Here is a 24,892-nt window from a genome sequence, read left to right on the forward strand (position 1 = left end):
CTGTTCAGCATTTCAGCTGGTTGGTTAGCTTTGGAAATTATCAATAATTTGGAAATCTACAAACACTGCTACGATGAACACGAGTGGTTGCATGTTGTACACGAGCTCACATTATCAAGCACAGAATATAATTGTGAGAAGTACAGGGATCATACAATCGGCGCTCAACAGGATGGATACATAACCTCTAGATCCTGAGCCGACCATGCCAAAAGAAAATACAAAAAAGCCTAGCGCGTAGGGGCGTAGTTCCAGGAGTTCATTCCGGGTGGGAAGGTTGTCTGACTCCTCTTTACATATGTTCTTGCGTATGCTTGTATGACTTCTAGAATGGGCGCTCGTAGGTCAACATTGCCGCTCATTAGTACGCCGGAAAACGTCAAGAGTGTAGTCCTTACGAAGCAGCCGCGCACGCGCATGCGCGCACACATGCACACAATGCGATAGCTTCTCCTAGGAACGAGCCTTCCCCCTTCTGATGGTGTGTAAAACACGCACACACACACACACACACACACATGCACACACAAACAGAAAATACGCAGTACCAAGTAGTACGTGGTTGCAACGTCTGACCCGGGACGAAGAGCCGCTTTAAACACACTTATATTCATTAATTCCTTATTTGTCCCGTTTCTCGCAGCTGCGTACGCGAAGTAGTAGCTGAATTAGAGAAGCGAGTTGGACTAGTTGGTGCGTATTAACTGCGGATGTATCTACTAGCGCGAAAAACACAAAGGACGAGGTAAATACGGCAGATTAGCGCTGCGCCCTGTCTGCCGTGTTTACCTCGTCCTTTGTGTGTTTTTCGCGCTAGTTGATATGTCCGTAGTTAGTAGCTGAACACCAAACTCTAGGCGCGCGGGTACGCGCGCCGACAACGCAGACACGAAGTGTGGCCAAACTGGCACTGCACGCGCTATATTGGACAACTGTGCTAGTCTACACCGCGCCCGTGCAATGCGCGCATCAAACCAAACAGAAAAAAAAGAGAGAGAGAGAAAAATAAACTGCCTCGCACGTGACAAATGACGTCGCGGAGCAGAAGCCCCGCCCTAGACGGGCGAGTTGTGAAAACAACGTCTCCCTGCTCGGGGCGTCCTCCCGGTTGTGCAGGCCGGCGGTAGAACAGCCGTCCGCCCGTCGCGGTTTCCTCCTCGCACTCCTCTCTTCTCTTTCTCGCGTGCACGATCCCCCGAGGAAAGAAAATTACGCCGCCGGGCGCGTTTTTTTTTTTTTTTTTTGCATCCGCTGCGCATGCTGCGCCACGCGTTCGTTGCGCGTCTGAATGTGCGCAATTTGCAATCAGGCATTCTGCAAACACTGCAGTCGTGCAGCATGTGCCAGAACGCAAAAGAATGAATTGCACTGACAACACCAAATATCTTTGGTCTCGTTTTGTTGTCCTCGTTTCCGAAAATCAACATTTTCATCAAATGTGGTGCGATACAGGCTCAGGAGTGATGAACAGGAGATTAACGTACACGTGTTCATGATCACTAAACAACACGAAAGTCGAAAGTTCTCGGCAAAGTTAAGAACTGAGAGAATAGGGGAATAAAAAACAACATAACACTAGGGCATATAATAAAAAACAATTTTTATACTGACAAAAGTGGAGAAGAGCTTCTGATATATGCGCACGATATTGCACAAAATTATCATAACTAACAAAATTGAACATTCACTGCAATGAAAGCAGTTGAAATACCTAAAAATAGAATAATAATGTAAAGATCATTTTAAACATGTCAAAATGAACTCCACATATGACACAACTAATATTGGCAGCACTTTATTGACTATATTTCCCAACACGTTGATTTTCATATAACTAGTCATGATAAACTCGGAGAAAATGAACAGATGATATCGGAGGATTCATGGCATCTCTTCTTGAAATGCGCCGATTCTGCAATTCCTCAGCTTTTCTCTGGGTGCACCAATCAGCTGTGTGGCGTTCCGGAATACTTTAAAAACGCTTCCAGCCTGAATAAAAGGGACAAGTTCCAATCGGATAAAGAGCACCATCGACTCATGCAAAAGTGAACTCGTTTGTTCGTCTCAGTTTTCATACATCTACCTAATGTCTCACAAACGTGGTTATAGGCGATGGCGAGTAATTAACCGGAGACAAATGCAAAGCACACACTCAAGCACGCGGTTCTGTGAGAGTTGTAAACCTGTAACTATAGTTACGTCGCATGGGCTTCATGTCCGCCGCTTGTTCGTATAACGATTTAAACGCAGCATGTCCTTTTCAAATCAGTCATTGTTGAAAACATTAACTGTAGCTCCACTGCAGAGTACAAGATGGAGGAAACCAACTTTTTTCGTACATACTGTGAACGAAACACAAAATTTATTGTTTATACAAGGTCGTCCAGCAAGAAGGCGAGAGTGAAGGCGTGTCAGTAATTTGGCTGTATGGTAACGAAACAATGGAATAAAACATACTGAAGGTAGGCCCGTTAGAAGCCATTTTTAATTCCAGACAAGGCACCCAACGTCTAATGCTTTAAAAAAGTTTGAGTACAGAAAATGAGGAGTCCATTAACGTTAAAGTAAAATGTAAAATGAGTCCGTTAATGTTAATGAAATGTGTGATGTGGCAAAGCAATGTGGCAATGGGTGGAGCACAAATCATGGTCTTGACCTTGGTTTTCTTTAGCTGTAGAGGATGGGCAGGTTTGGAAATGGCTGCACTTGATTGCACAGTTAATAGTAGCTATTAACTGTATTATTTTCAAGAGATGGTTTATTGAGCCCAGTGCTTTTCAGGTGCACTGGTGAGAAGATACAGCGCCCGCCATGCATTAAATGACAATGCACTTCTGCTGCTACCTCCAGTGATGTCAAGCACAATAATATTCAAGCACATCTTTGACTTGCAGGTCAATGCATGTGACAATCCAGCTTTCGGAAGTGAATCGTTATTTCATATATTAAGTACTCTCATGCAAGGCAAACAGCGAGTATAGTAGAAATGGACTAAGCATGCAGTGCTAAGAACAGAAGGCAGATATGTGCGCTGTGTACTTGGTGGGCACTGTTTTTTAGTATGCTAGCACGAACATTAAGTTATAGAACTAACAGGACACGGGAGTGTGTGTGTCTTTTTCCTTACTGCTGTTGTTGTGGCAAGCTGCTGCTGAAAAAACAGCCATCTGCCTGTTGTATGCCTGGTATCTAAAATGTGGAGGGGAGGATGGGATTGTGAGCAACAGTGGATGCAGACAAGTGGAAAATTGTCACTGTTCCAGAACCAGAGAAAGTAAAAAAGCTATCATTACTGTGCAATAAAGAGTAATCTTGAAACCTATTTTGAACTTTTCAGTACATTTGCTCAAGTGAATAGTTTCACTCAAAAGCAAAACAGTGATAAGTTAATCACAGTGCTTGAAATACAGTGCCACCTGATGCTATGCAATTAGATATTTGTTGATACCCCTGCAAAAGAAAAAAAAGTTTGGCGGATCCCACGCCTTGTAGGGAATCGGTTTCATGCAAAGCAGTTGGTGAGTAATTGTTTATGCTGCATTTTTCGACTTTGAGCCAGGCATTATGAGGTGGATCGACGTGTTTTCATAAGTTTAGTAGTTGTGTGCACATCGCGGGCTTACCAGGAATGTTAAATACAGTGGTGTTTTTTAATGATCTGATGAAATATCAGCACTCACGTTAGAGCACAGGCGTCAGTGTTATCGAAACGAAGTGCACGCTACAGTGTGATGTGCGAGTATCATAAGTTAACATATTCCTCCGGCTTCGAGCAATGCTTGACTATAGCTTGCTGAATAATAGGAGAACAAATGTAATGTTTATTACTCTGCTATAAAAGTGGAGCCAATACTGGAACCACAATTGACATTAACCTGACATGACACCTGTATCATAGGAGTACATATGTAATGTTTATTGCTTTGTTATCAAATTAGATAGCCAGCACTTCAACCACAATTGATGTTGCACCGGCATAATGCCTGCATAGGGCCTTTTTCCAAAGCAATTTCAAGACCTGGCATGGCTCTGGGGTAGGATACCTGACTGCCACGATCCTGATCTTTATTGTTTGCATTCGTAGGGTCAACGATGCCGATGTTGGTTTTTCTTAATGCTCTCGAATTTACAGGGGTGCAACAGCCGAAATAGTATTTGGAGCAATTTTCGGAGAAGCAAAATGTTGCTTTTGGAGCACAAAAATCCAAATTTGGAGCAGGTTACAGAAAAACACCTGAATTCTTTTAGCACAATATCCCAAATTTGGAGCAGTATAACAAAGAAGGCTTACTTTTAGAAAAGAAAACAAAAATACGTACAAACCATTCAACATCGGTTAAATCGTGCACAGTGCACGTGAACACTGCTATTTCAATAAAAGCAGTGTGTCCCTGCAGAACATGTCCCTGCAAGTCCACATCCTACACCAGAAGCAGCACCGGGCAATTCAGCCACATTAGCACAGCTGAAGCCCTGTGTTCCATATGTTTCTTTGCCTTCCATCTGTCTCTGTCATACTGTAGCCACTATGAAGCTCCACTGGCATCACCGGGTGTGCATAAACCACCAAAGGGCCATTGCAAGGTGACTGACCAGCAGCTAGTCATCACACACCACAAGAAGCCGACCCACTTTCTCGAAGAACCACTAAGCGAGGTATGGCACCAGCACACTTCGCAAACCATGTCACCTAAAGAGAAGGGAGGATGTACCGTGCACCCACTTACAGCAGTGCCGCAGCCTTTCCCTAGGAGCAAACGCGGGGGGGAAGCATTTGATAAACAGTCCCTAGCTTGCTTGTGCAGTGTGTGGTTGGTATACTTGGCACCCACACATCGATAGATGAAGCATGGGGTGGGTGATTGTGCAAGCGCTGACCACAGAGTATCTTGTCCCTACAGAAGTGGTTCCCTGTATAATTCACAGTGCACCATTCGTGCTCACCAGCTCATGTATTAAAACTCTGATTAGGCTAAGATTAGACTTTGTCCTCACAATTGTGTACTCATTCAAATCTTGCTAATAAAGCACCATTTGGAGAGTCTCTCCAAATGGTCAATCCGCCTTTTTCACGACGACCCTGCACATGCGCTCTCCCTCAGCTGAAAAGTCACGAAACGTCTCTTCATCTCGGAGGCTTTGCTTCTGGCAATACCGGTTGTCTCAGCCCCTACCAAACCCCTACCAAAATGGCAGCACAGGAAAATGAAAGAGGCGGATTGGAGAGACTCTCCGCATGTATGCAAAAAAGAGCCTGCAGTCTCTTTGTGGCATACGTGCACACTCTTGCCTTATCTTAACATCGAAAAGCTAAGTTCTCATGTGTGGTGTGGACAAAAGTGTGGGCATGGTGCCCTATGCGGGGCTCAGTGAGCTCAGACTTCTTGCGGTATTCGGCGGGCACAGTAGAGAGAAGAGAGGCTGTGCGTGCTGGCCATTGAAATAATTAAACACAACTTCAAAAAGAAAACATGATTTTTCAGTGAGGCTGCAATTACAACACGAAAATAGTTCACAATTTAATGGATATCATTAAATCGAGGTTCTTTACATCCACATTTGATGTGAATGGCATAATGTGGTTTAATAAACTGCTGACATATCAAACTATTCTGCAATCTCCTTCGAGTTTGACACACATGGGTTCAACGATACAATAAAGTTGTACACAATGTATACAACAGTACCGAATAGACAAGAAAATGTCTCATGTGGAGAGTTCAGCCCTCTCGAGAGGCATAATTCAACTCATAGAGCAGGGATTGAGATGTTGTGATGCAGGTTCTTTTCCGTTTGCGACAGCTCTCTAAGACTGAGCGTCGGAGAGATTTATTAGGACAAAGCCGTTGGTTTCAGAAACACCACACAAAACGTTTAATGAGAAACTAAAGGAAAAAAATTCACAGCATATCCACGGGTGAATGATGAAGAGCTTGGGCAAAGCTCCTGAAGCAATCATGGTTACACCGTGAAATCTTCAGTGGTTTAGCCCAGCAGTAATCAAAGCGATAGCCCAGTACATCATCAAAGATGTGACAAACACTGTATATAACGGCTTTATGGTCGGTGAAGTGATGGATCGGTGATGGGTCGTAGTGGGATGTTTGCAAAGACGAAGTAGTGGACAGTTTGCAAAGGTGGCTTCCGTTCCCCCTTCATTATAACGGCTTTATGGTCGGTGAAGTAGTGGATCGGTGATGGATCGTAGTGGGATGTTTGCAAAGACGAAGTAGTGGGCAGTTTGCAAAGAATCGGTGATGGGTCGTAGTGGGATGTTTGCAAAGACGAAGGAGTGGGCAGTTTGGAAAGGTGGTTACGCCGGACAACGGAGACGTGACAAGGTTAGACTAAGAGGAGCTTCGGCCCTAAAAAACTATACACAGGTAAATACTTAATAAAAAGTTCACTGCACACATTAAATACTTCTAAGGACGCACCAAATGCAAGTTCAAAGACCAAAACTACAGAGTCTAATTCTGACGCAGCTGAGCGGTGGAGCGGGGAATAATACAAGTTCGATATCGCCAACCAGCAGAGGCTTGACTGGCTGAGTTGGCGGGTGTGGCTGGTGTTGATAAGAGAACGGTGGCTACTGGGCGACACGCTGAGATGCCTGAAGAAACAGGCCCAGGCACCTGGGAGGACAGCTCGGGCCCGTAGCCCAACTGCTGCTGCTTGCCTGCCGGAACCGAAGTCCGCAGGCCTTGGGCTGGAGTTCATGCCCCGTGGCTATGGTCTCGCACAGGAACTCGATGGCAGGAGGCCACGGCCAGTTGAAGTCTTGGTGGCTCGGGTCCGAAACCCGACAACCCCTCTTCAGCGCTCGGTCCGGTGCCAACCTTCTGCTTGTCTAGTTCCCTTCGAACTCTCGTGCCATCCGCTCGTCATACCACACTCTAAGCTCCACACCCTCGAAACCCGTGCGTTCTGCCAGTTCCAATATTTCTTACGCGCTCGTCATAGCTTTAACTACAGAAACATCAAGTTGAAAAACAAACGGCTTTGTCCTGTCACTGCGGACGCCAATTGTCACGAGGCTATTCAATTAATTACGCTCTCGTGTAGGTTCGTGTAAACATTCAACCAATGACATAACCGTCATCAAGAAACAAGGCGAGACCATTTGTGCACTCCTGAAACGAAACACTCAATATATTTACACAGAAGACAAAGATAGCGAGGGAGAGGAAGTTACAGAAAATGCAAGCACAAAAGAAGTTAACAAGAGCAGGAAAATGTTAGAAGACGCGAACAGTTCACAGAAGATATGTACAAGAGAAAAAGGCAGTGTCACCATTCATTGGGACGCGAAGCTTGTAGCGGAGACTGTGAGGGCAAGGCACAGACGCACTCACGCAGACGGCGAGGGCTAGAGATGCGGCAAGACGCTCACTCGGATGGACAGAAGCGTAGGGCGAGTCGAGGTCAACGGCTGGATGCCCTTTCGGCGTTCGCCTACTGCAGACTGGGGTTCAGATGGAAGACGCAGGTCTTGCCTGGCCAATGCCAGACGATGGGAAGCATGTATCTGGCCAATGCCAGACGATTGAAGAAGCTGGGTACGCGCCCAGGTGGGAGCCCACAGCGGCCGCGACTCAGGAACTCTGCCGGCAGCCACTCCCGCGCCCTGGTCGCCTTCTTCACTCGGTCACGTCCTGGCCACGTCTCCTCGCTCTGCCGTTCTACACCCGTGGTTTTCCTTCCGAAAACCCCGTGGCGGCACTTCATTGGACAGATGTGGTCACGCTCACACGTGCTGCGGTCCTGCGTCGTCTTCATCGTTGTCTGGAGTCTATATTCTTTATGTCACGGACTTTTCAAACGCGCACTTGCTCATCACAGATGTACAGTAATGGGCATCAAGGGCCTATCTGCTTTCGTTCAACATGTCTCCCGGCTCGTGCATCAACACATCTTTCCAGGCACTTAATCTTGGATGCGGCTTTCAGGAACACCCACAATCTTCAGCGCAGCTACAGCTCCAGATGCTGCTGCATGTGGATTTTTAAGGAGTGCTTTCGACCGAAACCAAGAGAGCAGACTTTGCACTTAAAAGGCTTATTGTTTGTGTGTTGACGCTTATGCATAAGAAGGTTTGACTTGCTATTAGTTCTATATCCACACATGGTGCAGGCAAAAGGCCTGACATTTCAGTGAGTCCGCTTGTGCTCCAAATGGCTTTTCTTGTAAGCAGTCGAATACGGGCAAAGGTCACACTGGTACAGCTTTTCTCCCGTATGTTTGCACATGTGGGCGTTGTAGGACTCCAAGCACTTAAAGGCCACTGGGCAAACCTCACACTTGAAAGGTTTCTCTGTGCTGTGCGATACTAGGTGATATCTCAGCCTCTGAAGCTTAGGTGTTGAGTACTTGCAGAGATGGCACCGAAACAGCCGTTCACAATTCAATGCCTTGTCTGTGCCATGGTCTTCTTCTTTCTCAACTGGAGAAAGGACTTGGCTCAGCCTTGTTCCTTCCTCAGCATTGTCGCCAGTTGTCGTTGACAGAACTGCAATTTGTAAAGGAAAACATGCTCTGAACTTCTTATGAAAATTTTAACCGTAAATGATTTCAAAAACAGAGTGACCTACAGTGGTACTTCCACTGCACTATTACCCTAACCATCATGAATATAATTAGCTCACAGTCCACTACACCACAATGGCTTCTTGCAGAATGAAACTAAACAGCGCACCTAAACAACCAGGACACAGAAGGAGAACACACGACCTGTGTCCTGGTCTGTAACAAAATGGCAAGTTGGGCTAGTTGGTGCTTATTCATTTTTGAAGAAAAACAGTTCACAAAAAGACCTAGACTTTAAAAAAGAGAGGGACATGCAGCATAGCAGCACTGCGTGTGTTTCCTCTCTTTTTTGTCTACGTCGTCTTGTGAGCTGTTTTTTTTTTTCAAAAATGTGTCCTAGTCATTTACCAGCGCTGTTTGGTTTCATAATCTTACACTCACAAGCCCAAATTCTCCATACTTCCTGCAAAGTATGCATAGCTACTACATAGCTGCAGTTTCCATCTTTAATATAACTGCCGGCTTCAGAAAAGCTGGCCTCATCAAGTGTGCACCTGAGTACAACACAGAAATGCAGTCGAGAAGTGATTCAGAAGCCAACGAGAGTAACAAAGTGATGCTGCTGGCTGAAGTGGTTCAACCCTTTAATTGTGCGTTGAAAGACAAAGCATTCGATGAGTTTGAATAAAGAGTAACAAATGTCAGCTGCCTGAACCTATAAGGAGTGTTGGCTAAATTTGTTTGTGCTAGGATTTGCTATGCAACTGCTGCGAAATGGATAAGAACACCATTTTGTGATAAGTCACATGGTGACCGAGTTAAAATAAGTGCTTCTTATATGACAGTGTCGCTGATATGCCAATTTTTTATTTGACACCTTGTAAAAGTGATGGTGCCGACTTATACAAGGTGCGTCTTACATACTAGAAAATATGGTATTCTTACAACAGTCCTACACTTCCTAGGTCTCGCTACGAAATGTGTCCTCTATGAGAATTTGCTCATCACTCTACGCTAAAAGTTGACATGGGTCCCCTAAAAAACCGTGACTTTTAGGCCTAGAATTGTAGGAAAAGCCACTAGTGGTGAAATAAAGTACAATATAAAAACTATATTTACACCCACATTCAGAGCATTTCTGTGTTGTGCAGCAACAGTGTGCTTCAGCTTTGGTTGCACACTGTGGAGGCTTCAGAGGGAGTAGGCAAAAATAAAATAGATGGAAACCAGGCACACCACTGTAGCAGCTGCTTCCAAGCACTACCTCTTGAATTGGGTCCGCTGAGCAGTGTGAATGTTGACCACAATTATGCAACAGAGTTAAGTGACATGGTCTAATGTGTAGCGACCCAAGAGTTGGCAACACTTTATGCATGCAGGGGTCATGGCCCGCAAACCTTTCGCTAGTGGCCAGGCCCGCACATTACTGTCATCGTCCCTTTCTTTTTTCATTTTCTTAATAAGCATGTTCATGAGCTACAGAGACGTGACTGGCCTCAAGCATCCTATTCGTGAGGCATCCCATCCAGTCACCAAGTCATGAAACATAACCGTCGAACAAAAACTCTATATTTCAGAATTGGCGTCCAGATTTCAGTCATTTTGGAGATCAATATAGCTATGTTTCTCGAATCCTGACGCTAAATCTCCGTCAAAACTGACCACAAAGCAGATATGGAAAAGGTCTTCTTTCAAATGGTAACGGTAGCTGAAACTGTATCTCCCCCAGTGGCGTAACTAGATAGGACGGCGCCCATGGCAAATACATTTCCACGCCCTTCATGATGGTAATGATAGCGATTATTAATATAGTATTATTATTATTATTTATGTACAAAAAAATAAAGCCATCTGGCTGTTTAGGGCAAGTGAATGAGCAATTTCTTGACTGAACGTTCACTACAGTGGACTAAAGCCATCTTGCACATCCATGCATTGTACGACACACCAGAAGTCGACACGGTTAGAAAAAAAGTGAAAGAAGAAATGGACCTTGCCGGTTGTCGTCTCGCTCTACACGAAAAGTTCGTAAATTACACACAACTACACAAAAGAGAACGACGAAGTGGGCATGTAAACAATTCTTATCGTTTTTGGCTACATCACCATGAAATGTATTGTTCAAAATTATTTATTGCATAAATCAAATCTGCATACTATGCCTACATTTTTTTTTTATCAGTGTTAATGATGTGTTCAAAAATACGTTCCAGCAAACCCTGTTCTCGCATATACAGGGTGTTTCTACTAAAAAGAACCAAGTATTAAAAAAAAAACATAGGTGCTACGCATCTCGAATTGACGCAGTGTTGTTCTGAGCCATATAGAGCACGTCAGGATATTTTTTCCAGTCTGCCAAGCTTGGTAATTAATAAAGATTGCTTAATCAACTTTTTAAATAGTAACTCTAGCGAAAGATCTTCAGTGCCGAAGTTGTAGCGCTTGTTCAGAAACATAGGAATTTTTAATGCATGCTCAGATGATTCCCCTGCTTAATCATTTTCCAGCCTTTCTTTAAAACGCGTGAATTTTAAAAAATACCACGTGACTGCCGCCTAACGCACGTAGTCCCCGGAAAATTTTTCTAGTGACAATAAACACGCGGTGCTTTTAGTGCCCTGAATTGCAAGTTGAATGAATTATTAAAGGCTGCTCCGTATAAAGGTCGATTGAAGAGGTTATCACATACTGTGATGAACGCTGAGTGATGGCAGGGGCGAACTGTCTCAAAAAAAATAATAAAAAAAGCCTTCGACGAAAAAGCGGCCGAAAAGAGTGAGTGAATCTTTTATCTCACTCCTTCAGCACGCTGTTAACCTCGCCCCTTCCAATGTGTTTCTTCATTGGTGTGAAAGGAAAAGACAAAAAAATGCCTACGCTGCCTAAGGTCTCGTATAAGGCATTTGCACGTGGTGGCTGCTTCTTTATTTAGGACATGGCGCACGTGCATATAAAATTATATTTGACATGGCGCACGTGCATTATGAAAGGAGCTGTGGCGCTCTGGTCACACATTTCTGCCGTCGGCTGCACTATAGACCAGGGGTTTCAAACTTGCGGCTCGCGGACCTCTCGCTAGCGAACAGTGGCCCACGAATGCCTGTCTTCATCGCATGTTTTTTTCATTATTATTTTCTTAATAAGTGCGGTCATGAGCTACACAGGCATGACTTGTCTAAGGCATTTTCTTCTTGAGGGAAACCCTGTGGTCAACATGTGTTGATACATAACCGTGAGTCAAAACTATATTTCACATCGTCGTCCGTATTTTAGTCATTTTGGAGGTAGATATATGTTGTTGGAATCGCGGTGCCAAATCGCCTTCAGAAATGACCCTATATGAGATAGAAGACAGTTATTTCAAATGACAATGTTATTTGAAACATTAGCCTTTTTTTTGTGCGTGTTTCGTGCCTCATCCAGAGTCTATATCGACCAGATGACGCCAATAGCATCTCATGTAGCCCCCACAACCCGTTTACATGAAACATCAAACGCAAAATCTTGAGCTCTATTACCAGAAAAGTGTCATTGTAGCTTACCGCCTCACTGAAGCTGACAGTGAAGTCGATGTTCGTGATCCGCCTTCTCTTCCAAGGTAGTGGGTAAAACGAGCGTATAGATCTTTTTCTGGTGTAACTTTCCAGTTTGGGCGTCCGATACGCACAGTCAGTTAGGAACCTTAAAAGTACGCTAATGAGAAATGTGAAGTTGAGGTGGAAAGAGCAGGGACACTGAAGAATGCGTACAGTTTTGGTTGGGTGTGAAAAGATAAGTTATTAGTGGAGATAAAGCGAAGACCGAATACGTATCTCTTACTCAATTTCTCTGGCCCCAGACCCAGTGCTGAAACGATGTCGTTACGCATCTGATTGCTCTCAGCGAATTAGAAAGCTCCATCACACGTCACCCCGCGTGCAATTGGCCACTGCTTGGCCGTGGTGCAGTGAAGCCGCGGCTTTCATGATCGCCGTGATAGATGTGGTTGCAGACTTAGAACCTCGCAGCGAAGATCTCAACATGGAGTCTGCAATGAACCTCCGTTCTCTCGCGGCGGCGGCAGCTCTTTCTGCGTACAAAGCCTGGCTCCAAACGACAGAGGCGTCCGATTGCCAAATACTGTTTATGTGCACGCGTAATTAATTTTTCGTTTTTATTATTGGCGTTTTTTTTTTTTGGAGAACTCGAGCTGAGGCGTCATGCCATGAGGAGAGCCACGGCAGATCAGTGAGAGCAGGGCCATGAAGGGCCACTCAATCCGCCCGTGGAATGCGGCACGCATCCTAAGCAGGACGGAGGGTACAGTGAGGAGAAATGTACCACAAGATCAAAACCACTGCAGCCCCTCAGTTCTCTGCGGGACAGTGGCAGAACACGTGTAAAATCCGATGCAGAGTCGCTGCAAGGCTCGCTCGTATAAACTACGTCAACATCACTAGTGTCAGACTACACCTAGCTGCTGTTAATACCACCGCGCTCACTGGCAGTAGCAAAAAAAAATGAATGAGAAAGATATCAATATGAATAGCTCTCGGCAAATCACGGCCGGACTGCGTTTGTGATAACTACGAGAAATGTGTAGGACCGTTAGTACATGTATATATCCTTCACTTTTTCGCAATTTTCCCACTCGTTAAAACTCAGTTCACAGTAATAATGGCATGAATGTGACCGTAATATATGACAATTTGCCATTGGAGTTCTACTTACTGTATCTCTTTAAAGCTATTGCGCATGAGGCCCACCACTGGAGACACGGGCGCTGCAGTCGATATGCTACGACATCACGATCATGTGATGCCACCTTGCTTCACGGAACCTTGCTCTAAAGACGGGAAGCTTGTGGCCCAAGCGCGTTTTTTTCTTTGAGTTTCCCCCTTCAATCAGCCTCGTTTCACAACCAGTTCATCTGCATTGGCATCTAGAAACAACAAGAACTTGTAAAGCGTGACCAATGTTTTTGGTGATGCTGTGTGACACAATTAGTGCACTGCACATGCGCATGGTGAAATTCACATTTAAGGTTTTACTTCAAGGATAATGAACATCACGACGCATGGCTGATAAAGCTAGCCTAGAATAAGTAATGAGCTGAAGTCCCGTGCAGGTGTTTGCAGCAAGCACTTCTCAGAAGGCGACTTTGTATGCAAACTAGGAACGCAAACATTAATTTGGTGAGCGACAGTGAGTTGACACATGACACCTCCGTCCTCATGTGAAGACCCCCATACCATGAAGCCTTCTCAAAAATTACTTCGGGGACCTCATTACTCATAGTCAACCCCATCCTTCGCATGCTGATCGGGGAAAATGTCGTGGGGAAGGTACCGATACACAGATAAAAATGAGGAGGGGTGACGCAATTTGATGGCAGAAAGCAGTCTGTGAACGAGTTTTTGATTTGAAAAAGACAAAAAAGAAACCTTGCAGGAAAGCCTGTACTTAGTTTTTTTCATTTCATTATTTCATCTCGACGTCTGCCCATGAAAGCTCGCCGTAAGCTTGGAGGCTCACATGTCGGATGAGTTGGTAAAGACCTGCTCGATCGCAACCCTTAAGCAACAAGACCAGGTGGGCAGCGCTTTCCCTTTCTGATTTTCATTACGGTTATTACGTGTGGAAGAACCAAGGTGTTTGGGCCAAACCAGAAGAAAATGAACATTTCAAGCGATAAGTTCCGTGGTGAAGACACAAAATTGGCTTCGAGGGCGCTTCCATCATAGAAACGGAAAGGAATCTGGGAAGGAGGCGTGGCACATCCAGAACACACCTGCGAATGTGAACCGGTCCCTCGGAACAATGCCTCCTATCTATGTGCACGGCCTCCGGAACGTGAGGGAAAGAGAAAGGCGGAGCCAAAAACAAGCTGCGACGAAGCCTCCCTGATCAGCACAGCCATCCCTGAAGAAGAGACCAAGCCGGTCTCGAAACGTCGGGTTTCCTCCAAGAATTTGTGGCTGGAGGTATTTCAACTTCTTAATTCTTCCACCCAGCCAGACAGACTTCTGTCGAAATGTTTACATTTAAATGGTTAAAATCATGCCTATGTGGAAACAGGAACACTGACCTTTTTATCTTATTGCTTTTCATGGGCTTGGATATGAGCAAAAAAAAAAAAGAAAGGGGGGGGGAGGGAGAGAACAAGAGGCACTCCGAAGTCGTGGCAAGGGCTACAGGGCTACAGAATGCAGCGCAAGCCTTCACCTCCTCGAGAACAATTTCAATACAGAAGATACGCTGGACCAGACGAAAAAAGGCAGTGCTGCTTACGCAGACAAAGCGGCGACAAAAATGGAATGTCGGAAGCCACAGGCTTCCAAAAGATTGTGTTTCGTTTGTTGATGGAAAGGAGCACCATTTAACTAGTCAAAGAAGTCTCTAGCCTCACGGGTGGTACCAGGGGAGAGGAAGGCGAGGAAGGGGGAGTTGGAAGTATGGGGAAATGCTTCCACTGGTTTTGAACCTGTAAGGGCGACCATCCCAGGAGCTGCAGGGCGCTAGCGCCCCGTTTGTGTCCTCAGGAAGTCCCCGAATGCATGTCTGGCGGACTCGGCTCTTCCCACCACTCTTCCCTCGCACGGTCGCAGATTGGAATTTTTTGCCATATAGCATATTTAACTCCGATGATTTTGTCAGTGAAATGCAGTGTCATGCTTTGAACATCTAGCGTTCTTAGTTCTTTATTGTTTCTGCTTATCTTGTTCCTACTATTTTCACATTTTGTTCCTTCCGTTTGATGGCCACATCTGTAAAATTATTTTCATGCCATTTTTCTTATTTTTTTTAGTGCATGTTTTGTTTCCTGTGTTCATCTCTTGCATTGTTTGTATATACACTTTACTCTGTACATGAAGCTCATCCGCTTGAGTCAAATAATGGCTTGCAGTATTTCAAATAAATAAATAAAATTAGAAAAGAAGCTATTACCTTTCAGTATGTTCACCAGATGGGTGAAAATTACACGCTCCATTATTTTGCATGCAAGCAAACTTGGCGATATAGGTCGACATAGGTAAATGAATCAATGTCGGACCTAAGTGAATCAATGTTGCCCTGTAGATTTGTGATCTTGTAATAATTTTGACAAGGTAATAAAACTGAATTGAACTGAAGATTGCCACAACCTCCCCTATCTTCAGGTCCTCGTGTGATGAAGCAGATTAATGCGATTGCGTGAAAATGTACAACTAGTGGTGCCGACACGAGCTGAAGCATCAGTATGCCATATATTAACAAGCTCTGAATCATTTCCAAGGTGTTGTTTGCCTCTACTCTTTATGCACTGCCACACCAATCTGAAAACCAAGCAACAAATTTAACAACTGTTGGAAGAATTTCGTTCTTCGTTCGATGTCGCGCAAACTTCTCTCGGCCGCACGTCTGCTGTCACGCATCGCATCGACACTGGCGCCCAACCACCACTGCGGCAACGTCCATATCGCGTGTCGCCAACAGAGCGTCGTGTAATTAACGAGCAAGTCGAAGACATGCTTCGCCGCGATGTTATTCGACCCTCAAACAGCCCGTGGGCGTCTCCTATCATTCTCGTTGCGAAGAAGGATGGTTCTGTGCGGTTCTGTGTGGACTACCGACGACTCAATAAGATCATCCGTAAGGATGTTTATCCCCTACCTCGAATAGACGACACCATTGACAGCTTGAAAGGAGCAGAATTCTTTTCATCTCTCAATTTGCGCTCAGGGTACTGGCAAGTCCCCATGGCTGATGACGCTCGACCGAAGACAGCGTTTGTCACACCCGACGGCTTGTACGAATTCAACGTCATGCCGTTTGGGCTGTGCAATGCACCCACGACCTTTCAGCGCATGATGGATACCGTTCTGCGCAACTTGAAATGCCGCACGTGCCTGTGCTACCTCGACGATGTCGGCGTTTTCGCCCCGGACTTCTCAACGCATCTTCAACGCCTGCGGCAGGTTTTGACGTGTTTGAGCGACGCCAGGCTACAAGTGAAGCTAAAGAAGTGCCGATTTGCAGCACGGCAGCTGACGATACTAGGATACGTCGTGTCCAAGGACAGCATCCTCCCTGATCCAGCCAAGCTTCGGGCCGTGACAGAGTCCTCCAAGCATACGTCCGTCAAAGAACTGCGCAGTTTCGTAGGACTATGCTCCTACTTTCGGCGCTTCATCCAAAACTTACTTCGCGACTATCATATCACCGCTGACGAAGCTCCTTGGAAGTAACGGGCCCCTAAATTCGTGGTCGTCAGAGTGCGACGACGCTTTCGCAAAGCTCCGTCGTTTGTTGACGTCTCCTCCCATTCTACGCCACTACGACCCTACGGCCCCTACAGAGGTACACACGGACGCCAGCAGTGTTGGCCTCAGTGCTGTCCTTGCGCAGCGCAAACTTGGGTTCCCGGAATATGTCGTCGCATATGCAAGTCGTACGCTTACTAAAGCCAAGACCAACTACACCGTCATGGAGAAAGGATGCCTGGCAATCATCTGGGCCCTTACGAAGTTCCGACCTTATTTGTATGGTCGCCCATTTGATGTTGTCACCGACCATCATGCACTTTGCTGGTTGTCGTCATTGAAGGATCCCTCAGGCTGTCTCGCCCGTTGGGCACTTCGCCTGCAAGACTACGACATCCGCGTGCTGTACCACAATGGACACCAGTGGTGCGATCTTGTACGCGTTACAAAATAAACACGGAGGCGTGGCATTACATCCAGCCGCACGCGAATGGCCCATTTGAACCGCGACAGACGCCACGGCTCTGCATTGACCAATCGCGTGCGGTCACGTGCGGCTGGATGTACTGCCACACCTCCGTGTTTATTTTGTAACGCGTACAAGATCGCACCACAGCATGCTGACGCCGACGCCCTGTCACGCTCTCCCTTGCCTGACGACAATGCCCACAGCTCAGCGTCTCACTTTGTCGTTTCTTCCATCAACATTCACACCATCGCTACCAAACAGCGCAAGGATAAATGGTTTGCCTCACTGATAGACTTGCTGACTGATCCATCGGTCACACCATCCACTTGCGCGTTGCGTCGTCAAGCTCCCCATTTCGCCGTTCGTGACGACCTGCTCCACCGACGCAATTACAACAGCGACGGCCGCCAGTGGTTACTAGTAAAACCCCGCAGTCTGCGTTCTGGCATATGCGAGTCGTTCCACTCTGATCCGCAGTGTGCACACTCTGGGGTATCGAAAACCTATCACCACATTCGCCAACGGTACTTTTGGCAAGGGATGTACCGCTACGTGCAGAAGTTCGTTTGCTCCTGCATCGATTGTCAGCGCCACAAAACTTCAACGCACCTGTCGCCGACAGGTCTGCAACCTCTACCTTGCCCTGACCGACCGTTTGGGCGCGTTGGCATCGATTTGTATGGGCCACTTCCTCTTACGTCCGCTGGTAACAGTTGGGCCATCGTAGCTGTAGGACCACATCACGCGATACGCTGAAACTGCCACCCTCCCTGTGGCTACAGCGCGCAATGTGGCCTCCATCCTGCTCCACCGATTCATGCCGCGTCACGGTCCACCCCAGGCGCTGCTCAGTGATCGAGGCCGTGTCTTCTTGTCGGAAGTTGTCGAAGCCATTCTCAAAGAGCGCAACGTTGTTCACCGCAAAACTACTGCTTACCACCCGCAGACGAACGGCCTCACCGAACGCTTTAACCGCACGCTCGGCAACGTGCTCTCGATGTAGGTCGCCACCGACCACACATATTGGGATGTCATTCTGCCCTTCGTCAGGTACGCCTACAATACCGCCCCTCAGAGCACTACTGGTTTCTCACCATTTTTCTTATTGTGTGGCAGGCACCCGTCGCACACAATCGACACAATCCTTCCATACAAGCCGGATCGATCTGACTTTGCGCCTATTTCTGCCACAGCCAGACTTGCTGAGGAGTGTCGTGAGCTCTCCAAGACCTTTCCTACGCATAACCAAGAGCGGCAGAAAAGCATTCACGGTGACACCACCAGTTCTGCGCCCACGTTCCTTCCTGGAGTGCTCGTATGGCTCTCGGTCCCTACCACTGCAACTGGCCTCTCTTCCAAACTACTGCCAAAATACGAAGGCCCCTACCGTGTCGTTGGACGCACATCCCCGCTCAACTACCTGATCGAACCCATCGACCCATCTTCGGACATGTGCCGTTGAGGGCGCGACATTGTCAACGTGGCGCGCCTGAAGCCCTACCATGATCCGCTCATAGTGACAAGCTGCTAGGTCGCCAGGCGGCTCCCTCTTCGTACCCGGGGCGATTGTAGCGAAGCGTTCCTACTCAGTAATGGGTCGTTCTCTCGAGCGCCTTCTAAGGGGTCGTCCTCTTCTCTGAGAGCACACCGCTCATGCAGAGAGTCAGCCCCGCTTTGACTGTCGCTGTCGTGTGCCATCGCCGAGTGCCCGATAATAAACGTCTTGACAACGAAGAACGAAATTCTTCCAACAGGCATAGAAGCTGGGAACGCTTGACCAACGTAAGGTTGTCAGCAATCGAGGAACCAAATACATCAGCAGGTGACATATCAGATGTGGAAACAGCACTGAGCGAATGGGAGCTGGCGCAGTCCGTGTCACCCAGTGCGTCCATAACTTGTGCGTCTTCGAGGGCTTCCGCTCTGCCGAGACATTCCCCTCGCACCAACCTAACAATGTACGGGGATGGGTTCGTAACAAAAATATCGGTGTCGCCCTGAATGACTTGCATGGTCGCAAATGGCACCAACAAGCCTTTCCTAGTAAAAACGCGGTCAGATGGAGAAAGGAGTGCAACGGCATCGGCGACACCGGTGCAGTAGACTGACACAGCCGTTGACGAGTTTGCAGGAACTGTGGTGTCGTCTTTGACGAGTACCTTGGTCGCAGCTGGTGAACTGTCCACCGGCGTCAAATCTGAGAATGGTGAGAGCTCTATTTCGGCTGGTGCTCAACGAATTACGGCGGCGTGACGGGCGAGAAAATCCCATCCCAGGATGACGTCGTGAGAGCATGAAGAAATTATGATGAATTCGGCAGCGTACAGAGCGTCCTGAATGATGACACGGGCTGTGCACACCGCTGTCGGGTGAATACTTTGGGCGCTGGTTGTACGGAGGGAGAGCCCGGAAAGTGGCGTCGTCACTTTTCGTAGTAGTCGGCTAAATTTAGCATCCATAACGGATACGGCAGCTCCAGTGTCTACAAGGGCCGATGTGGGCATACCATCTACAAACACGTCTACTACGGTTGATGGGCTTTGCTGAGGGCTTTGGCAATTCGATAGCGTTGCAGCCCTTGCCTCTTGGATTGCGACTAGTTTTCCTGGTCTCGATCGACCAAACGAGGCCACATCGGTGACAGTGAGCGGCGTCGTGGGGACGGTGAACGACGGGTAGATGGACCTGGGCGTGACGTCAGTGACATAGGCGGCGGCGGGTCGTAATACGGGCGGCTGATCCGACTCGAGGCGGCTGCACGCGATTGCAATAGCGGGCCACATGAGCAGCGCAACCGCACGCAAAGCAGATCGGGCGGTTGTCGGATGTGCGCCATTGGTTTGCCGGGCTAGGTGCCATCCACGTCGCAGGACACGAGGGGCGGGGCGGCTGCTGATATGAAGACTGCATGGTGGGCTGCAGTCGGGGCGTGTGGATGATGTCGGCGTACGCAGCCGGCACACTCGCTTCGAAGGCCTGAGGCCTGACGACGGCTCCGGCGTATGTTAGCGGGGGCACCACAGGGAGCGCTGGGGGCGGCGTGGTTGCAACTTGCGCGTAACTGAGCGGCGCAGGCGCTGGAGGGGGCTGGTGGTATTCCAGCATGACCTCCGCGATTCCCTGCTCAATAGCCCGGCGTAGGGGAGGCAGCAGTGTGGTCGATGGCTGTTCAACGTGCTGCGGGTGAGAGAAGGCCAGTAGAAAGAACTGGCGGGCAATTTCCTCGCGCACGAGCGACTTGATCTCGGCGAGTAAGACGGAGTGGTCCGACATGGCCGACAAGCCAGCGAGATCGGCGTCGCGTGATGGAGGTCGACGCATCATCAGCCGCTGCCGGCGCAGCTCCTCGTAGCTTTGGCACAGTGTGATGACCTCTGCCACAGTGCGAGTTTTTGGCGAGTAGCATGGTGAAGGCATCGTCGTCGATGCCTTTCATGACGTTCCGGATCTTGTCGGCTTCAGACATGGTCGCGTTGGCTTTTTTGCACAAGTCGAGCACGTTTCCAATGTAGCTCGTGAAAGACTCGCTGGACTGCTGTGCTCGTTCACATAAATGCTGTTCGGCTTGCAGCTTGCGAACGGCAGGACGGCCAAACACGTCGATGATGGCGGTCTTGAGAGCGGACCACGTAGCGAAATCGGATGCGTGGTTGTTGTACCATATGCTTGACACACCCGCGAGGTTGAAAACGAGGTTGCTCAGTTTGCCTGCCTCGTCCCATTTATTGGGGATGCTCACACGCTCGTAAATCGCGAGCCAGTCTTTGACGTCGGTGCCATCCGCGCCGGTGAAGACAGGAGGGTCGCGGATGCGGGGGACACCTGGACATAGCGTCGGTGCAAAGAGGGGGCGTTTGCAGGGCGGCGTCTTGAGTCATGGTAGCAGGCATGGTACGGGATCGAAGCTCCAAGGGCATCAAATGCGGACCGTAGTTGTTTAAAGGGCACAGCACCTCCACCGAATTGTCAAGACGTTTATTAGCGGGCACTCGGCAATGGTGCACGACAGCGACAGTCAAAGTGGGGCTGACTCTCTGCAAGAGAGGCATGCTCTCAAAGAAGAGGACGACCCACCAGAAGGCACTCGAGAGGACGACCCATTACTGTGTAGGAACGCTTCACTACACAACATACAAGTATGAGGGTCCATGACAAGTCACCAGGAAATCGAATGTACAGCACACCTGAGCACCTCAGATATTAACAGGCCACTTTGTTGCCAATGTGGTGGGGCAGATCACCTGCAACACCAGCTCACACGTTCAGGAGTGGGCCTTCACGAATTTCACCCTAATGTGCGTTACCCAAGCAATAACAAACATACATGCAGGACTGGCAGTCCTAGTCACTTCCTCCTCCACAATGCCATGCGATGACATCGAGAGGTGCACATGAAGAGAGAGCGCAGCAGCCAGCTCAATACTGCTTCAAAGGCAGCACAGGACACATCGACAGGTTTTCCGAATAAAGCAAGGAGGTTCCTTGAATTGGCGTGAGAGGCACTGACTGCTTGGAGAAATTATCAATGAGAGAAAGGAGAATTCCGAATGGCTGGTTATTATTTCCCAAAGCTGCTGTAGCAGTCCTCGTGATAAATTAGCTTGCAAAGCAAGAATGACGTTGTGCGACAGATTCCACCTAGAAGTTCCTGCAAGAGCCCCATCAGCCGTACCAGAAGCACCAGCCATCGCACACCATGGGGTACCGGGCCTACGAGTGCTGCAAGGAGTGGCGCCATTGCCATGGCATCCTTGATCTTGCGAAAAATTCTGCTTGTCTGCAGGCAAGCAGAAGTTTCGCAAGATCATCCAGGCAGTTTTATGAGGCAGCCAGCACGTTGTGGACAAATTGCAAGATTTGAACTCAGCGAGAAACAAACTGGCGATAGGAATTCACTGAGCTGAAGAATTCCTGGAGCTGGCGCTTAGCACTTGGTTGCAGAAGTCTCTGCACTGCTTACACCTTGTTAGAGTGAAGGCAAACTCCAGAGCTAGAAATCATGTCTCCAAAAACAAGTCCAGCAATCCAAGTTCGAATTTGGTCATGTGAACAACCATGTCAATGATCACCAAAGTGCTGGAAATTAATGTGCAGGTGCTTTCCATGGTTCTCTGGCATGCTACTTGCAATTAATACGTTGTTAAGGTAACAATAGGGAAGTTGTAGCTGTGTGAGATGGCATCCATGAATCCCTGGTAAACACGTGTTCCGGAGGCAGAACAGCGCCTGAAAGAACTTGAACAACCTCAGACACGGTGCAATACTTGACATGCTAACACTATGTCTACCTTACAAAAAATGATGGCATTGTCCAGGCTCATAGTTATGTTATGAATTTGCAGTACCAGATGCCTTGTGTTGTCACCCAGCTTAATGCTTGCGATAGTACCTTTATGGGCTCCAGTCTGCTGATGTCGACTTTCAGACCACATGGACTGGAGATGCGCAAACACTTGATGAGTGCCTCATGATCTCTTGTTCCCACATATGGTAGAGTTTTTGCCAGGCAACTTTCAGCTTTTCCAGGGAAGACCAGGAAGACCATGGACATGTGGGCAGGGGGTGGCCCTGTCATGCTATACAGTGTGGTTCGCCACAATGTCTGCCTGCAGCTGCTTTGTTAAGTCTGGAAACTCGTGCAGGACATGAGCAAAGCACTGATTCCCAGACAGTTGTACTAATATTGAGCTCAATGAGTGGTGTCAAGGTTTGTACACCCACTTGCCATGCACTCTTGGAGGATCTTGTAGCATGCATCAATGTGAGGTGACCCAAGCCTCGAAGGAAGTCTGCATCCAAGACAGTGAATTTTACACCAGCCACCATCAAAATCCAGCAGAATCCCTTGTTGATGCCTAAAGCTAGCGGCAATTGGCGATATCCATAGGCTGCAATGGTGTTATTGTCAACCACTTGAAGGCAAGATATACTGGACGAATGACATTCTGTTGATGATACCCACACGGTAATTACCTCAGCAGCAGTCTCCACAAATAATTATGAGCCAATATTTTGGTTGGTTAGAAAGAAGAATAAAGATGAAGAAGGTGACCAGCCTCCTGTGATAAACCCACCACGTTGCTCACCTGCAGTGCCAGTTCTTATTGCCTTCCCATGTAATCACAGGGTGAAGGGCATTTGCGGGCATCGTTGCCATGCCTTCGGTGGTGCCAACAAATTTTCTGCATAAGTCACTGGTGTGGCATGCGAGCTTGGGGGTTCCACACATGACACTGCCTTGCTATGTGTCTGCTGCTGTTTGCAGTGAGACCGACGTGAACGTAAGTTGTGCATGGACACGTTGATGGGCTTTGACACATGGAGTTAATGTCTTGGTACGTCAACCAATACATGCTTCACAGAATAAGTGCACTCCACTGGACCAATACTACCTAGAAAGGCACTCTACAAGCAACTTGAGCTTCTTTGCATTACTTCCTCCATTCTCTTGTGCTCACCTCCATTGCATGAGCCCTGTTCGCAAGCTTGCAAAACCCGCACTACACGGTACTTACTAATCTCCATTGGGAGAGGCAAAGGGGGCATCCGTTGTAAGCCGCACTGGATGGACACGTCTCTCCGCACTTCCCATGCTGGCAACTGGCTTGTGTCATTCGTGTTGAGCACTTGACCGCAGGGACACCTCCTCAGGAGCACATCTGGACCAGCTACTGCAGACAATTTTTACAAGCATAAAAAATAAATTTATTTCTCCACCTATGGCAAGGTATGACTGCTGTATGGCACGACTATTATGGTAAAACCAAGTATAGGTGTGGATAGTAGTTCGGCGGTCAATATAGCATGAGTGCCATAAACCTGTACCACAAAGTTTTAAATTATAATATTGTCAGGTCTTACCCATTAAGCGATCATCTAACGAACTAAAATTCTCACTACAGTTAGGGTCCTAACAGTGCCAGTTTTAAAGGGACACTAAAGGCAAACAACCATTTCAGAATGAAAGGTCAGTGCTTGAGGATGTCGTGCAAACAGCAGGGCTTTAGTTATCGAGAATACAAGGTCATGATTTGCTCCACTGGTAATAAGCCCGATGTAATCTGTAATAAGCCCAATGCAATAGAAAGGCCTCAGTGCAATTAATCACAAGTACTCAAACTACCCACGGCAAAAAAAAAAAAAAAACATTTCATTGCATTACAAGACAGAATAAAATGTAAGTTGTGGATTTTTTTTTTTGATTCATGGAAAAATGACCTTTTCAACGTTAACCTTGAGAATGACATCGCTGGTCCAAAAGTTCCGTTTTTGCCGGGTTTTGCTCCACTGCGCTGGGTGTCACCGTAAAGAGCGGGCATGGCAAATGCTACGTCACAAGCCCCCTTGTCGGAGGCAGGCGGTTTGAATGGCGCTAATGGTATGCGGACCACTTATACGTGACTTTCTTTGAAACTAAACATTACTGTGGCATGAAAAAAAGTACTACGAGGTTTCTGGAACGCTATATGAACAATCCCTGTTGACTTAAAGGAGCACTGACATCAAATTTATGCATGCCAATATTTTTTAGTCCTCGAGTAGTTGTCGACCCCCTGGTAGCAATTCACGACTCAGTATGCTACAGAGGGACGAATAACTATCCGTTTTATTGATTAAAATGACCAGTATCGCGCACATATTAAAACGGGTGGAAAGCTCACCAATTTGTAGCACT

General features: G+C 47.4%; 1 protein-coding gene across 6 annotated transcripts in view; it reads right to left on the minus strand.

Annotated features, from left to right (window-relative positions):
• The window catches only part of LOC119372247 (zinc finger protein 37), a 69,006-nt gene that overhangs the window by 35,588 nt on the left and 8,526 nt on the right, over positions 1–24,892 (minus strand). For 2 of the 6 annotated variants that reach the window (XM_049419744.1, XM_049419742.1), the window contains exon 2: positions 23,733–23,885. In XM_049419744.1, the coding sequence (XP_049275701.1) occupies positions 23,733–23,885 (153 nt within the window). Of the gene's footprint in view, positions 1–3,113; positions 8,510–23,732; positions 23,889–24,892 lie in introns of those variants that run through there. The other 4 variants (XM_049419743.1, XM_049419741.1, XR_007417743.1 and 1 more) reach the window with 3 other exon arrangements.

The sequence above is a fragment of the Rhipicephalus sanguineus genome, chromosome 10 (assembly GCF_013339695.2).
Source record: "Rhipicephalus sanguineus isolate Rsan-2018 chromosome 10, BIME_Rsan_1.4, whole genome shotgun sequence".
Classification (NCBI taxonomy): domain Eukaryota; kingdom Metazoa; phylum Arthropoda; class Arachnida; order Ixodida; family Ixodidae; genus Rhipicephalus; species Rhipicephalus sanguineus.